We start from the raw sequence: 16,870 nt of genomic DNA, 5'->3' as shown, positions 1-16,870 counted from the left end.
CAGTTCATGGGCAGTTATTTTGCGCCTTGGTTTTTCCACACGCTTCTTGCGACCCTGTTGACTATTTTGAATGAAACGCTTGATTGTTCGATGATCACGCTTCAGAAGCTTTGCAATTTTAAGAGTGCTGCATCCCTCTGCAAGATATCTCACTATTTTTGACTTTTCTGAGCCTGTCAAGTCCTTCTTTTGACCCATTTTGCCAAAGGAAAGGAAGTTGCCTAATAATTATGCACACCTGATATAGGGTGTTGATGTCATTAGACCACACCCCTTCTCATTACAGAGATGCACATCACCTAATATGCTTAATTGGTAGTAGGCTTTCGAGCCTATACAGCTTGGAGTAAGACAACATGCATAAAGAGGATGATGTGGTCAAAATACTCATTTGCCTAATAATTCTGCACTCCCTGTAGTTGCTACGTTTGCTTCTACTGCCTTGTCGTGGCATACGCTTACCTCCAGATAACAAAAATAATTGAAGTAGAGACTTCACACAACCAGGGGTGTTGAATTGAATAAAATATCTACGTGTGGGTGGGACTGGTTGCCTAATATACTTACTTGTCCAGTAAAAAAAAAAAACAGATTGTCCCTTTGGTGCCATGTAGTGCAGGGACATTTTATTACACAAATCTCATTTCATAAGAGATCTGATAATAGCCTCTCTGGTTATGCCAGGCCTAACTGCAATTACCTTATTTGCCACATTTCCACAGATCCACATACCAGGACTGGAGGCAGCAGTAATCAATAGTTCCAGGTTTGGAATGCCCTTTTTTTAGTCTGTGGAAAACTACTAACTTGCATGTTTTAGGGGTTTTCAGCAGCTCTTCTCTACTAATTTCCCAAACTGAGAAAGGTTGGAAATTTACTCCTGACAAGGGTCAGAAGTTAAACCTTTTCCAGAGTTGGTAAAGAAGTGGTTAAAGGGAAAGTGAACTTATAAACGCTCAACACATTTCCGCACTGACAAACCTACACATGCATATTTCCTTGGGCTAAAATACATTTCACATATATTTTCTAGGAATTCTATTTCCTGGTATACATTTGTAAAATCTTATTTATTCATGAATTAGGTAAATGTGCACTAATGCGAAGACATACCATGGGTGCACTTTTGTAACTTTCCTTAAGCATTGCACCTCTAATTAGTCTGGCGTTAACCAAGACCCTTTGTTTTTGTTGAACTTCTGTTTTTCTCTCTCTCTCTCTCGTTTTTCCCTTTATCGGCTGGCTTTACTGTGTGTTCAGAATCTGCTATTTCACACAGAGCGTATCTGCACACAAAGTAGTTTTTTTTCAGTGCTTGGATGTACTGTGGCAATATGTGCTTTTTAAGACTAAACAAATATTTTAAATTTTTGCTAATATTCGGTACAGTGGTGTGGGCCCAGCAGCTCCTACAACAAAGTTTTACAAAAGCCAAGATAAAACAAGACAAACTTTGACAAAAACAAAAGACTGAGCACCAATGTCAGATCTATTGGCTTTGACAGTGCTTGCTTATATTCTTGTTTCCCATAATCTTATTGAAATTGGTTACACTGACTCCCCGTTATGAATATTCTTGGGAAATACAGGTGTGCATCAACACATTTTATTAAATGATGCTTCAAAGAATTGGTACTTACAATTTTACAGTAGTTTAGCAAAAGGTGTTTCCCTGGTTGCATGTTTTTGTGAACATTTTAGTTTGAAAGCAAGGAATCCTCAGTCTTGTTTTCAGGCTTCTGCAAATATTTGCATCTAATCAGAGAGCATTCTGGGAGCATTATACGTGGTCTCATATTGTTAAACTTTGCAAATGTGTGTACACGTTTTTACTGGAACCATTGTCAGTATTACAATAATAAAGGCTTTCCATTAATAAACTGTAAATATAATTTTAAACATCATTAACACAAGTTTGAACAGTATTAACATATGGACACACATATTTCCTCAAATGCAGACAATTCCCTTCCCTGCTCCGTAATTTGGTACAGTGAATTGCCAGTGAAAGGTCTGTGCTGCAGGGGGTTGGGACTACTTTTCTCAAGGACACAATTAAGCTGAAGATATTTTGTTCTTGACCCCAACAGTATGCCCTGTGCATCGCGCTATAGGAATTCCACACCTCTGCACAACACTCTTATTCTATTTCTGCAATTTATATCATTCAAGGTATAGCTTCGGGGAGTTAGAAATAACATGGTATGCCACTTTGAAGTAGTGGGGATGGTTACTCAATTGCAGTTGTTAAGTAAAAGTGCTGAATTGGGGCCGCAGTCTAGAAGGTGAATGTGTGAGTGAGGGGTAGTTAAAATGAAATTAACACACTAACGTGCAAAGGAGTTTTCTTGTGATGAAATTATATCTACTTAATCCAACACAATAATGCTTTTAATCATGGGTGGTGTTGCAAAGGATTCAAGGATCGTGTGTGATGATTTTGGATGTACCAATTTAATAGGTATTTGTCCAGCCACCAGAGCTAGATGTTTGCTTTTAACCTTCCACCGAAATTAACTTTCGTAACTGAAATGGGAAAGCGCTTGGTCAATTCTCTGAAGCATGTAGACTAATGTAGTGGCTCATTCAGCTAAAGTTATCAGAAAGCACTGTCATACATTCAGTGCTTCTAGTACACTGTAATTATTCCTGAGCAGCAGAGCAAAAATTCACTGCATTTCATATTTAATGTCTTCAGAACAAACCCTGCGTTTTTATTTTTTGTCTTTCACTTAGACTTACATTATCTGCCAGCATCCTTTGTTCCTACTCCTGAATCACGCTACACAACTCAATACTTCCCAGTCACTCTGAAGCTAAATATTCAAAGCAGTTGTTAAGGTTTCGCTATACTCGATAACTGTTCTTGAAAATACTTTTCTAATCATTTTTTAAATTGTCTATTTAATTTAGCAGTTTCTGGAACATGCTGACAAAAAGACATTGGTTACGGTCCTTTATTTTCTAAAGTTCCTGAGTCCCCACCATCTTGGGGCTTTTTATTTCTTCTTTGTATTACTTGATATTTCCATTGAATGACATTCTGTATTTTAGCATATTTAGTTGTAAAAGCACTACACATTGAGAGATTAGATTCTGTGAGCCTGCACTTGTATTTTTGGTTCATGTTTTGAAATAACGAGAAACTGGACCACATTGTTGCTTTGAAATAGCTTATTGGTATTTGTGCTTTTTACTTTGTTCGTACTACTTATATACTTGAGCAAAAATCAAAGAAATATATAAAAAAAAGTGTGAAGGCGTGATGTGATGATTCTGTTGACATTTAGAACATAAACAAAACCAGAAAGCCCTCTACTGACTTGCTTGCCAATGATTAATGTAATTAGTGTTGGGTATTCCAGTTGCCACATTTTCTAGACTCTGCATCTCTTGCATTTGGTGCTTTACCTTGAGTAAGGTCTATTTTCCAATGTATTGTTACTGTGAGACAGTGGAATTATAAGTACCTTAAACATTACCTGGCAAAGTCCTACCAGTCTTTAATCATAGGGACCAAAAAAGTGTGGAAGCTAACAGTTAACCTTCCCCTTAAACTCACTGGTGCAGGGAAATTGCCTAGATAGTGGCGCATGAATTAGGTAGAAAAACGAGACCTAATTTCAAATAGTATCTTGTTACATTCTAGTGCATTAAAATTCCTTTTACTGTTCTTTACTTGAGTACTTTTACAAAGCATATCAATGAAGGATCACATGAGTTTCAACATTGCACATAATTCTCTAGTATTTAATTGCACTGCTCAGCAGAAAGATGAACTTTGAGGGGCACCCTTACACATTGTTTTGCCTTCTGGTAGACCCTCTCCTAGGGAAAACGGACACAATGTATAATGGGGGTGGGGAACACTGGTGGGAACGTTTACACCATTCTGTGACAAATGAAAAACAAATATGCAGGAAATCCCTGCAGTGTACTCTCAGTAGAGTAGGCGTGGTCTACAAACAAAATCTGCATGAACAGTAATGGTTATGCATATCTTTATCCACTCAGGCGCATACATTAACTTGCATTAATCCCCTTTAAGGGGGGAGCAAATTAATACATCAAAAAGGTAATGACAATTGGTTTCTTAATTAGTGTGGAATGCAGTGTATCTAAAAAAGGGGAAAACTATGTATGTGTATTAATCTTCAAAATGTTACTAAAATTGCTTTATAACAAAGAAATGTAATTTACAACTTTCAAATACAGGGGATACCGCCAGTCTAAGTAAATGCTAGTAGATTATATTCAAATCAAAGATATAATTTTTCCTGGAGCAATTTAAAAAATCATGTTTGTAAATACGCAAACGTCCTGATTTTTATTAGAAACTGACAGTATTGTAGTTAAAATAAACTGTGCTTTCTCTTGGTAGGTAAACAACGCTTGCTTAGAAGAAGTCTCTCATGAAGAAGCAGTGACTGCCTTAAAAAACACATCCGATTTTGTGTGCTTGAAAGTTGCAAAGCCAACCACATTGTACATGAATGACAGCTACGCCCCTCCAGACATCACAAACTGTAAGTGTTTACTGAGTGTGCTTTTGTTTTATTGTGTGTAACATTAATGTCCTGTGGAACACTTTATAAATTTCTCAGGTGAGATTCTGCTTGCTTATCACATTTGTTTTCATTTATATGAAGTGACCCTTTTAGAACCAGGAGTGGGAAAGCCAATAAGCCTGTCTTTTTGTCATCAGCCTTTTGGCTTTGTCAGCGCTTATTTTATTTTGTCATTGTTTTTGCAAAACGTTATTGTAGGGAAAGCTGCTGTGCCCTAATGAATCTGATAAATTACAAAACACTTAGTGAAAGCACAAATATTTTTTGTTATCTCAAAAAGCTAACAGTATCATTGTACTCCCTGGCACTTAATCAAACTACTTTGTGGATGTGCTCCTCGTGAAATGGCAGAATTCATCACTTATAGTGAAGTTGCTGAATTTGATGGACCGTTTTCCTATGAGGTATGTGTAGTGAGCGGTTGAAACAAAATGTAAAGTACACAATAATACACCTCTGGATTGAAAGCATTGGCTGAAAGACCCTCTAAGTAAGTATATTATTATCCATATAATTGTGGTAAAGTCTATGGAATTTGGCTAACACCAGATCTACAAATATATATATCAAAACAGGTTATCAGATAATGGCATCTTTCTCAGTTTCATTATTTTCCTTATCATGCATCTCTCAGGCTTGTGGTACAGAGAGGTACCCACTGAATGTTTATTGCATCTTTGACTGTTTATAACACTGTGTGTGTTTCAAAGCAATTCTTCAAGGGTGTTCAGAAAAATCATAGGTATTAAATCTTACTAAGAACATCACTTTAAATCCTGGAGTTGTTTCAAAATGTTCTCTTAAGTAAATTAGTCCATTACAAACCACTGGAAGATACATTTTATATAATGCCTATCAAAATAATAAACACTTGCTGTAAACATAACGTAAATTTCCCAAGAGGTAGCGTTATTTACTTAGCTTTTCACCAGTTGTTACTTTTTTGTGTTTTTTGGAAAGTAGTAGTGGGGTGGGGTTTTTTCATTTCCAACACTGGACCAACCTACCTCAACGAAACAGTGAACTTCCACACCTCCGCTCCGCCGACCTCGCACTCGCCACAGTCCCCCGCATCCAACGCGCCACCACCGGAGGCAGATCATTCTCCTACCTCGCCCCCAAGGCCTGGAACTCCCTCCCCATCAACCTCCACAAGACTCAGAACCTTCTGCTCTTCAGAAAAATCTCAAGACGTGGCTGTTCGAACATTAATCCACCTTGCCCCCCCACCCACCCCCCTACCCCCCACCAGCGCCTTGAGACCCCCACGGGTGAGTAGTGCGCTCTATAAAGTTTTTGATTGATTGATTGACCCTCCTGACGCTGCAGTCCCCCTTCTGATCCCCAACTTCGATCCAGAGCTGGCTCCCCCACCCATGCCACCGACTTGCGAAAGGCTGACAGAGAACCACACCTTATTACTCCCCAAGGAAATTGTGGGTTTTTTGGCCAAGGGAGCCATAGAGAGTTTGCCATCATTAGAAGTAGGTTGTGATTGCTATTTCACCTACTTTCTGGTGCCCAAGAAGAACTGAGGTCTTCGTCCTATCCTAGACTTCCACCCTCTCAGTTTGTCCTGAAAAAGAAGAAATTCCGAATGTTCTTGCTCCCACTAGTCTTGTCTGCCCTGGGTCTGGGAGACTGGAGAGCAGCGTTGGATTTGAAGGACACTTATTTCCACATCCCGTCCCACCTGTCCACAGCAGGCCATGAGCTCCTACAGTTTCCCATGCTGTGCTTTGGCCTTATCAGCACCTCTCAGGTGATCACCAATGTGATAGCTGTGGTTGCAGCTCATCTATGGAGGTCAGGGATGGCAGTCTTTCCCTATCTCGCTGAATGGCTGTTGAAAACTTGCTCTTTTCCGACAGTCGCCTCTCACCACCAGACTGTGGTGGACTTCCTGGCTTCACTGGGGTTCACTGTCAGTGTGCCTAGTCACACCTAACCCCTTCTGAGATGCTCCCTTTCATCTGAACTGTTCTGGACACAAGGCAGTTTCGGGTTTATGCTCCTGAATGGCGAGTCGAGAACATTCAGGCTATGATAATGTTTCAGCCTCTATCCTGGGTTTCAGTGAGACTGACTGAGGCTGCTGGAACTCATGGCCTACTGCATCTTGTTTGTGATTAATGCCCATAGGCATATGTGAGCTTTGCATTGGGACCTGCAGTTCCCAGGGGTTCAGCATCAGGGAAATTTCTCCAACATTATCCAGATCTGAGGGCACTGCAAAAGATCTGCAGTGGTGGTTAACTTTGAATTGCAGGAGAACCGAGACAGTGCTTTTTTCATGAGGATGTTCCATTTCTAGGAAAGTGAAGAGGGAAAAGGCCTGACTTCTGGAGCAGATGTGAGAACATGGGAAGTGCATTTGTTTTAGAACAAAAAGTAAAGACTGACTTAGGAAGCAATAGTCCAGAGAAAGCAAAAGTAAAACTGGATTTCATTTCCTGCAGTGTTTTGGTCGTAAGCAGGAGAATGCGAGCACTATTTCTTGAGAAGGTAAAAGTGAATATAATCATACATTTCCACCTTTGTGTTTCTGAGTAGGTTGCCAGGGGTCACTCTGCTTTCAGCAAAAAAACTAAATTAATGAAGTACTGCTCCTTTGAACAAATATCAAACTTTCAAGGGAGATATCAGTGCTGTGTGGCCTGGTCAGTGGTAATAACAAGACGTTATTCATATTCCAGATTATTAGTTCTGTTGTGTTGACAATAGCATATGTTTAAACATGTCTAATTCTCAGAGTGCATACAGTACTTTGATCATAATCACAATGAATGTGTACATGTTGTTGCACAAACCTAATAATGGTACCTGCTCTGCCTCAGGCCATAGAACCATCAAATGTTGAGCTGATGTTTCTTCCCTTTGAACAGGTCTCGTATTAGATAAATGAAAACTTGTGTAGTTTTAAGTCTGCAAATTTTGATTTATTTTTAAAGTTAACCATCTGATCAGCCGATGCAGGTCTTTCATGGGTGACGCAAAGACCGGATTTATTTATTACACCCCTGTATACTGTTAAGTGTGCTAACCAAATGTCAGAATATTTATAGCTAATATTTAAACCATTTGTACTGAACTCCAAAGATTTTGAATGTGAACATTGTCACCTGGTTTTGTTTGTTCTTTTGTAGCATATTCCCAGCCTGTGGACAACCATGTCAGCCCTAACATATACATCAGCCATCCTCTGCCACCGGCATCACCAAGTAGATACTCTCCCGCCCCCAAAGAATTGCTAGGAGATGATGAGCTCACAAGGTAGGTTTACACAAACTTTACTCTTGCCAACAATAAAGTGATTTGAGTTAGACATGATTGTTGATCTAGTTTGAGTTTGGAAAGATGGCTTGTTGTGCTTTACAACACTCCAAAACAAATACTTTTGTGTGGTGAATGACTACATGAAGAAATGAAAGCAGAATGCGGTATGAAATGCTCTTCACATTTTTTTGAGTGACATTAGTCCATAGAGCAATTGTATTGGCCACATCATATTTCTTCAAAATAAATCCTTAGGTGCATCTGCACCATTAAGAAACGCAACAATGTATTTTACTAGTAAGGACTAGCTTCATACATTTCTTCAAAACTTCACCCATATTGAGAACTGGAATGCCTGATAACTGAGATGATCTCACCCTGAATTTGCACAATAAAACTGCAAAAAAAACATTTAGTTTATGGCGGAGAGCTCAGTCTTTACTTCTTTTCCAAACCTGAACAGGAGTATCCTGGTGAAGATGGTCTTTTAGTGGAGGTTTAAACTAAGGTATTGGCAAATCACAGCACCTTATGTGCTTAGTTGGTATCATTCAATGGCAGTCACTTGTGCAGTTAAAGGTGGTGGGGGCTCTTGAGGTTGTGAGGGTATATTTGGAGTCTCTGAATACTCCAAAGCCTTGATGTTCGAGGTGTGGAAAATTGAAGGACACAGGAACAGATTTGAGATGACTAAGTTAATTACACTTTGGCTAATTAGTTTGTAGTTCTGTGTACCCAGACATCATTTAAAGCTCTCACATACATAGCCTGACCCATCTATGATCTGAACACGAGACTTGGTTTACCAGCCTTCTTTTGAACACAGACTCGAAAGAACTCTCCTCCCAGAGTAAAGTAAAATCTTAGATCCTAAGTATGTATAACAAATTACTTCTTAAAGTTGAACTTGTGTTCTCTGTACAGATTCTCATACTGTCAATACTAATCGGATCTGTATCTCTCAAGGTTGATCTACTGACTGAAATCACTCCTCTTGAGACAGTGTTTTGCTAGCCATGCCTTCCACATGCCATATTTTCATTTTTTATAACTGGAGAAGCACAGAAGCCTGTTCTGATCCTGACTGACACTCTTTGACCACCCCAACCCCCATTAGTGTTTAATTTTGATAACTGGAATGACTTGATTTTTTTTTTTTTTGTTTTTTTTTTTGCTGCTGTAGTGCACGACCAGAAATGGTCCTTTTTTGTTTGTTTTTTTACTGTAAACTTTTACATAAGGCATCATGAGCCTCTTCGGACACTTTTTCTATTATCTTAGAATAATTATTTGCCTCTCAAATATATTTAATTCATTTATCTATTATGCAGATTTAAGTACTTAATTTGGGAAGTGTAGAAGCATTTCTAAATACATATCTTTCCCTCTTCCCCTCTTTATCGCCCTCCCTTCTCCTGCTTCCTTTATATGAAAAATGTACACCTCTGCTGCGATATGGGGTTGGTGCTGAATGCTCTTCATATAGCAGGGAAAACAAAAACTGCAACCCCTAACAATAGTGGGCTGGCTCTTGCCTTTTTACTCAGGCAGGACTCCGGTTTTTCCAGCTGAAGTAATGTGTAGCCCATGCGAGGAACTCTTGCAAGTTTAAGAATGCCAGGAAAAGATTGCTTTTTCTGTTGTGCAACAGTGGCCATCCTTTTCTTTTAGTCTGTCTGACCACTTTATTCTCTGGATATAGGAAAAACTTTGTCTGTGAGAATCTTTTCTTTTTAATAATCTGTGCCAGCTGTGATATGGGTGTTTGGGTATTCACCATCTTATTCATTCTTTCAGCATCTGTGACTCTAATTAAAGAGGGTGTCCTGGCTTGTATTCTGTGGAGGCAGAATATCTTCTAGACACCTGCATCTTTGCACTATCCTATGATTTTGACATGCCCCTGAAACTGGCCATTTTTCTTTCAAGCATGCCCTCAGTTGGGATAATTATGAGTCGGAGGACATGTTGCTCTGGCTGTTTACATGAACGTGCAGCCTCACGCTAGTGCTGTTCCTTGGACTTTACCTTTTTATAGTTCTTAATTTTTGAAATATGATGAGTAGTTAGCTTCTCCGGCCTTTAGTGTCTGCAAACCTGGAAAACCCTACCAACTGAAGTGGTTAATTCTGCCTCAAACTCAGAACACAATTCCTACCTCGTTGAAAGTGCATTTTTTAGATTTGAAAAAGAATAGCGATAGGGCTGTAGTATCTCCATGGTTTCACAGATGTCCACCACCTTCAATCAGATAACCATCTCTTAGGACACTGGCAAACATGAAGCAGTTTGCTTTTCTGGAGGAGAGCTCAGTTGTCTCTGGCAACTGCTTAAAAAAGCTTGGCCGTTGCTGTTTCATTAGTTGTGAAGCTACTGGGCAGTCCCTTCACTCTCAAGGTGTGGTTGTTGGAGTGTGTGGATGAAGAAGTTCACCCTGTCAGATGAATCATTGGATTGTAATCTTCCTAAAATGAAATACTCCATCTGGTTTAGAATCATGTGGGTGGTCTCAGACAAATTAGCAGATGCTGAGGGAGCCAGCTGTCCTGTCCCTCTTGGCTCACCATAGTGGCCCACAAAGAGACTGAGGCCCTCATTACTGTCCGCTTGAGCCGTTCAGTCAGAAAACGGCCAGTGCAGTGTTATAACTGTGAGAGTCATTATGAGTTTCTACACGCCGGCCCAGCGGGAAACAACAAACAGTCAGCACCTTCTCCCACTTAATAGAGGGTTCTTGTCCCAGGTTTCCAGTATTGAATCTTTCATAAATTCACTTGCTAGATTAATCTCTGCTATCAATCTGGGAGTCCCATTGTATCATTAGTACTGCAGTACTGTGTTAAGTATAGCTTAGAAGCTGTGGCCACAGCTGTTTAGTAGCCCATTGAAACTGTTTATTTAAAGACCCAATTTCAGCTAATTGGAGATATTCAGGCAGAAGACCTCACGTTTGGGGGCCACCATCATTTAGATTTCTACCTGCATATGTGTGAAGCAAGTAGCTTTTGAGCTCGACTCAATTCTCCTCATATGAATTATTTTTTAGATTACCTTTCTGGCAAGATTAATAGAAAGTTGAAAGATCTTCACTTCCTGATTAGTCCAATGTAGTCAAATTTCTTCAAAAAGGTTTTTTTTTTTAGTCATTGTTACATTTGTGGGTAGAAGAGAGTATTTCTGATGTATACAACTACCTGTGGACTCCTCACCTTATGAATTCTCCCAATGCGCCAGAATTCGACTGAAATTTTCTTCCTAGCTCCCCACGTCGACGAGGACGTTACAATTGCACGGCTCGGCACACGACTCCGTCTGATGACATCGTGGCAATAACAAGTCCTCGCTGCTGTGTTGTCGTCAGGTCCCTTTTTTCTGCACCTTCGCTAACATTTTTTTCCTACCTTTCGTACAGTTACTGTTTAGAGGAGTTGTTGAGCGTTACAATGTCTCCACCAAAATAATTGGGATTCAATCCTTATGAGTGCAGGGGTTGCATGTCGGTGACAGATCCTCATGAGAATTGCTTGTGGTGCCTGAGCTCGGAATATGACGTAGAGGGATGCGTGTCCTGCCAGCAGTTGAACCCGAAGGCCTTGAAGGAGAGAGAGGCTAAGCTCTTCTTGCCGAAAGCTAATAAGGGCAAAAGGGGTCAAAGGTGAGGGATAGTTCTTCGCATAAGTCCTCGAGGTCGCATAAGATGCGATGCCAGCACGAATCTCGATGCCGTTCTTCCAGGGATCGGTCTCGGTCCCCTCCGAGACGGCGCCATGTGGTGTGGGAGATCGGTCCTACGGTGACTCTTCAGCCTGAGTCCACAGGATTCTCTGGCGTTGGTAGAGATCTCCGAGTCCCCTGTGAACCCTATGGCTCAGTTTTCTCCTGTGTCCACTCACGGTCAGGAGTCGGGTGTGCAGGCATCTGAGTCGGTTCAGACGCCTCAGGAGGAGCAGAGGTTTCCCGACTCTGGGAGCAGATCCATCGGTGTTCCTCAATGCTAAGTTTAACATTTTTAACAGAGCTATGGTCCCCGCTGGTGCGTCTGCTGGTCCCACGCGTCCATTAGCGTTCATGCTGGGCTCGCCGGCGCAGTACAGACAGGCTCCGTATGTACCCTACAATCGGGGTGAAGGTGCTGGTTAGGCGCCGGTGACTTCACCTCAGAGGATGATGCGGATAGCGCCGATGGAGTCGATGCCGGCGCTGGATGGATCCCGTTTGACCCACAGTGTCTCTCCGTCCTCTCCTCTGCCAAAGTGTCCATTGGCTTTGAAGGCGTCGGCTAATTCTCTGTTGACGCCGCGTTTGGAGTCTAGAGTGAGGTCGAGGAGAAGGGCTTTGAGGCTCTTGGAGGAGCAGGAGTATCGGCAACAGCTGTTGGAGGAAGGAGAAATTCCAGAGTCTATGGGTGAATTACAAATGCAAAAAAGGACAGATGATGGACGGAATGCAGAGCAAATCAAACATTCACCACCAGTCACAAAGATCTGGGTTTAATCCATCGTTTTTTTGCTCATCACGCCACCCCGGTTTGGACCAAGCCATATGCAAATCAGCCTTGACCCTGTTCCTCATGGGTACAGTTCCAGGCTAAACTGCCAAGCCAGGTCCTCCCTGGACCGGAAACAAGCATTCTAGGACCGGTTTCAGGGTATCACCTTTCATCAGCTAGGTTAGCTTGAATCCAGTGGCTCAGTGAGCACGGGACCTACGTCTGGGCATACCCGTCCCACTTGGGGCGACAAATGCAAAAAAGATGATGAACGACGGAATGCAGAACAAATCAAACATTCACCTCCAGTCACAAAGATCTGGGTTTCATCCATTTTTATATTGCTCACCACGCCATCCCAGTTTGGACCCAGCCATATGCAAATTAGTCTTGACCCTGTTCCTCATGGGAACAGTTCAGCCTGAACTGCCAAGCCAGGTCCTCCGGGTGAATTTCAAGGACTAGACTCTGCAAGTGGCTTGGATACATCCCCTGAGTGGGATTTTTCATCCCCTGGAGAGCTCACACCGGAAGCAGCTTCTTACCACAGTGTAATGAGAAAGGCTGCCGAGTTTTTGGACCTTCCTTTGCCGGCATCAGAGACAAAGACAAACTATTTAACAGAGATGTTACATCCATCGGCTACGTCTTCTGAGCCTCTCCTCCCTTTTAATGATGCCCTCACTGAGCCCATTCTGGACATTTGGAGGAAGCCTGTCACGACTCCAGTGGTTTCCAGGACTGTGGCTAGGAGGTACAGAGTTGCTCCAGGGAATCTGCAGTTTCTTTCACAGCATCCAACGCCTGAGAGCTTGGTGGTGCAAGCCTTTTGGTCTGCGAGGTCTGCTCCTGGCTCGTTCTCTGCGACTCCTTCAGATAGGGAATCTAACCGTATGGAGCAAACAGCTAAAAAGGACTTCTCCTCGTGCAGTATGGCCTTGAAGTCTCTCCATGCTAAGGGTGTGTTGGGGAGGTATATATACGCCCTAAAGCACTTGGTGAGAGCTGTTGTGCCAAGATTGCCTCAGGATATGCAGGGACAGTTTGATGAACTCCTGTTGGACAGTCAAGCGGCAGCCAAGCAAGTTATTCGATCTGGCTTGGACACTGCAGATTCGGTTGCCAGGGCAATGGGCACTTCAGTGGCAACCAGGAGGCATGCCTGGCTCTGGGCTTCTAGTTTCTCCACGTATGTTCAGACCCTTCTTATGGACATTCCTTTTGATGGAGAGAAGTTGTTCGGGTCCAAAGCAGACTCAGCTTTAGAACGATATGAAGACAGCAGAGCTGCTGCGAGGTCTTTGGGACTCCATGCTTCATCTCCTACACCCCTCAGGTCCTTTCGAAGGTTCAGCGGTTTTGGCTGGGGGTTCTCTTTCCGTGGAAGGCCACAATCCAGCGTTCAGCAGCCTGCCAGCCCTTTCAACAGATATAGAGCTCGGGGGAGGGTTAGGATTCGAGGAGCCACTCAACAGCCTTCCATTTCATCCTCTTCCTCTGGGGTGAGCCCTTCAAGGAAAGCATCCCTAGTTTTCTATCCATTTTACATCCTGTTTCTCCCGTAGGGGGAAGGTTATTTCATTTTCTCCATGAGTAGGAATTAATCACATTGGACTCTTGGGTGCTGAATATTAGGTTATGCCCTTCCTTTTCAGGAGTTTCCCCCCTCCCATCTTTCCCAGGCATTTGTTTTGCACGGAAGATCATCTCCTGTTGCTTCAACAGGAGGTGCAGGTCCTTTTGTTAAAAGGTGCAGTGGAGTTGGTTCTGGAGCAGGAGAAGGGTCAGGGATGTTATTCAAGGTATTTCTTGATTCCCAAGAAGGATGGTCGATTGAGACCTATCCTGGATCTGAGGATTTAGAATTGGTTCCTCAAACAGGAGAAGTTCAAAATGCTGACCCTAGCACAGGTACTTCTTGCGTTAAACAAGGAAGACTGGATGGTGTATGTCAACTTGCAGGATGCTTATTTTCATATCCCCATTCTGAAGTCGCACAGGAAGTATCTCCGGTTTGTGGTATGGTCGCAACACTACCAGTTTGCAGTCCTTCCTTTTGGTCTTACTTCCTCACCTCAAGTCTTCACGAAGGTGATGGCAAAGGTAGCAGCGGACCTCAGAAGGAAGGGAGTTTCTCTATTCCCTTACCTGGACGATTGGCTGATCAAAGCTGGGTCCCAGAGCTTGTGCTGCATCACTTGCAAGTGACAATCGAGTTGTTGTTCAACCTGGGCTTTACAGGAAATGTGCCCAAATCTCACCTGGAGCCCTCTCAGCGCAGTACTGGACACAACATTGAATCGGGCCTACCCACCTCCTGAGAGGTTTCAGGACATTCAGGCGTTGATTCCAATGTTTCAGAATGAATTGGCTATTCCAGTTCTCAAGGTCCTACGTCTTCTTGGTCTGTTGGGACATGAGGGATCTCCAGTGGTGCCTCCGCAAGCAGTGGTTTCAATACAAATACAAAGGGGATCTCAAGGAATCATATCAATCTCCAGAGATGCTGCAGTGGATCAAGGTGGTGGGCTGTGGATGGCGACCTTTCCCAAGGAAGGCAGTCTTGTCTACCATCTCTAGTGGCCACGGTCATAACAGATGCTTGCGCTCTGAGGTGAGGAGCTCATATTGGGACCTGGAGATCAAAGGTCATTGGTCTCCAGTGGAACAGATGTTTCACATCAATCTGTTAGAATTACAGGCAGTAGTCTGGCTTTCAAGGCCTTCCTCTTGTCCCTTCATGGTCTGTCAGTTCAAGTCTTGATGGACAACACTACCGCGATGTGGTACATCAACAAGCAGGGAGGAGTAGGGTCGTACCTTCTCTGCAGAGAGGCTCTGCGCTCTGGTCCTGGGCACTTTACCATCAGATTTACATAGTAGCAAACCATCTGGCCGGAGTTCTCAATGTAAGTTAGGACAGTCTCAGTCGGCATTTCTCGGCCGATCACGAGTGGCATCTCTCTCCATACCTGGTTCTTCACATCTCCTGGATGTGGAGGTTTCCACAGATAGACCTTTTTGCTACTCAGGAGAACGCACACTGCCTGTAATTCTGAAGCCTCCAGTATCCGGTGCAGGGGTCATTGGGAGATGCATTTCAGATGTCTTGGTGCGACCAGTTTCATTATGTGTTCCCCCCCATGATTCTGCGGAAGATTCTCCAAGATCGGGCTCAAGTCATTTTGATAGCCCCAGATTGGCCAAGAAGGGTGTGGTACCCAGACCTTCTCCAACTCACTGTGCTGGCTTCTCTGTCTCCCCTACACAGTAGACCTCATCTCTCATTTGCAGGGGCGGGTTCTACACCCCCACCTCCAGAGCCTGCACCTACATTCCTGGAGATTGAACGGGGTTATCGAAGTTCCTTTTCTCTCCCTCCAGAAGTGGTGGATGTTATCTTATTGGCCAGGCGACACCTCACCAAGACTGTCTATTCCAACAGATGGGAAAAATGTGTTACTTGGTGTGGAGAGAGGCATATTGATCCCTTAAAGGTCCATTTGTCTGATATTGTGCTTTTTGCCCTTTCTTTGGCTCAGAAAGGTTGTGCACTTGCGACTGTGAAGGGTTATTTGTCAGTGATGTCTGCCTTTCTTTGCCTTCCCGACCAGCCTTCCTTGTTTAAGTCCCCTACAGCTATTAGGTTCCTTAAAGGCTTGACTAATCAGTTCCCTTCCTCTCCGTTTGTCATGCCTCAGTGAGATTTGAATTTGGTTCTGACTTTTTTGATGGGTTCACCATTTGAGCCTACGCATTCTTGCCCATTGAGGCTTTTAGTTTTAAAAACAGTTTTCCTAACGACTATCACGTCAGCTAGACGTGTCAGTGAGCTTCAGGCTCTTAGTGTGAAACCTCCTTTTACAACCTTTCATACTGATAAGGTGGTGTTGAAAACCAGGGCGGCTTTCCTTACTAAAGTGGTCACTCCCTTTTATATGGGTCAGTCTATAACACTCTTGTCCTTTTACCCTCCCCCCCCATCCATCGAAGGAGGAGGACAGACTTCATCGCTTGGATCCTAGAAGGGCTCTGAATTTCTACTTTGAGAGGACAGAGACTTTAGAGTTGATGATCAACTTTTCGTTGAATATGTGGGCAAGATGAAGGGCAGAGCCGTCAACAAGAGAACTCTTTCCATGTGGGTCATTCTTTGCATAAAGATTTATTACTTGCCAGCAAAGAAGGTTCCTCCTGAAGGTATTAGGGCCCATTCTACCAGGGCAAAGTTTGGCACTTTGGCCGTGGCTAGAACTGTCCCAGTTGTTGAAATATGTAAGGCCGCAACCTGGGCTTCCCTCCACACTTTCGCGAAGCATTATTGCTTGGGCTTCGAGGGACGGCCATTCTGCACGTTCTGTTTTGCAGGATTTCTTGGTTTGATCAGACAGGCAGCTACCTCCAAGTGTGAAACTGCTTTGCGATTCTGTTCATAAGGTGAGCAATCCACAGGTAGTAATATCCATTAGAAGAACAAGTTACTTACCTTCGGTAACGCATTTTCTGGTGTATACAGTAGATACCTGTGGATTCCTCA

The 16,870-nt window shown here is 42.9% G+C and overlaps 1 protein-coding gene across 8 annotated transcripts in view; it reads left to right on the top strand.

The window, feature by feature from the left end:
* Nucleotides 1-16,870, top strand: part of DLG1 (discs large MAGUK scaffold protein 1) — a 953,275-nt gene that overhangs the window by 674,617 nt on the left and 261,788 nt on the right. For all 8 annotated transcript variants that reach the window (XM_069213151.1, XM_069213153.1, XM_069213149.1 and 5 more), the window contains 2 exons: nucleotides 4,382-4,526; nucleotides 7,715-7,841. In XM_069213151.1, coding sequence (XP_069069252.1) covers nucleotides 4,382-4,526; nucleotides 7,715-7,841 — 272 coding nt within the window. The remainder of the gene's footprint in view (nucleotides 1-4,381; nucleotides 4,527-7,714; nucleotides 7,842-16,870) is intronic.

This window comes from Pleurodeles waltl, chromosome 11 (assembly GCF_031143425.1).
Source record: "Pleurodeles waltl isolate 20211129_DDA chromosome 11, aPleWal1.hap1.20221129, whole genome shotgun sequence".
Lineage (NCBI taxonomy): Eukaryota > Metazoa > Chordata > Amphibia > Caudata > Salamandridae > Pleurodeles > Pleurodeles waltl.
The sequence above is the reverse complement of the archived record's forward strand: the minus strand, read 5'-3'. Positions and strand labels throughout refer to the sequence as shown.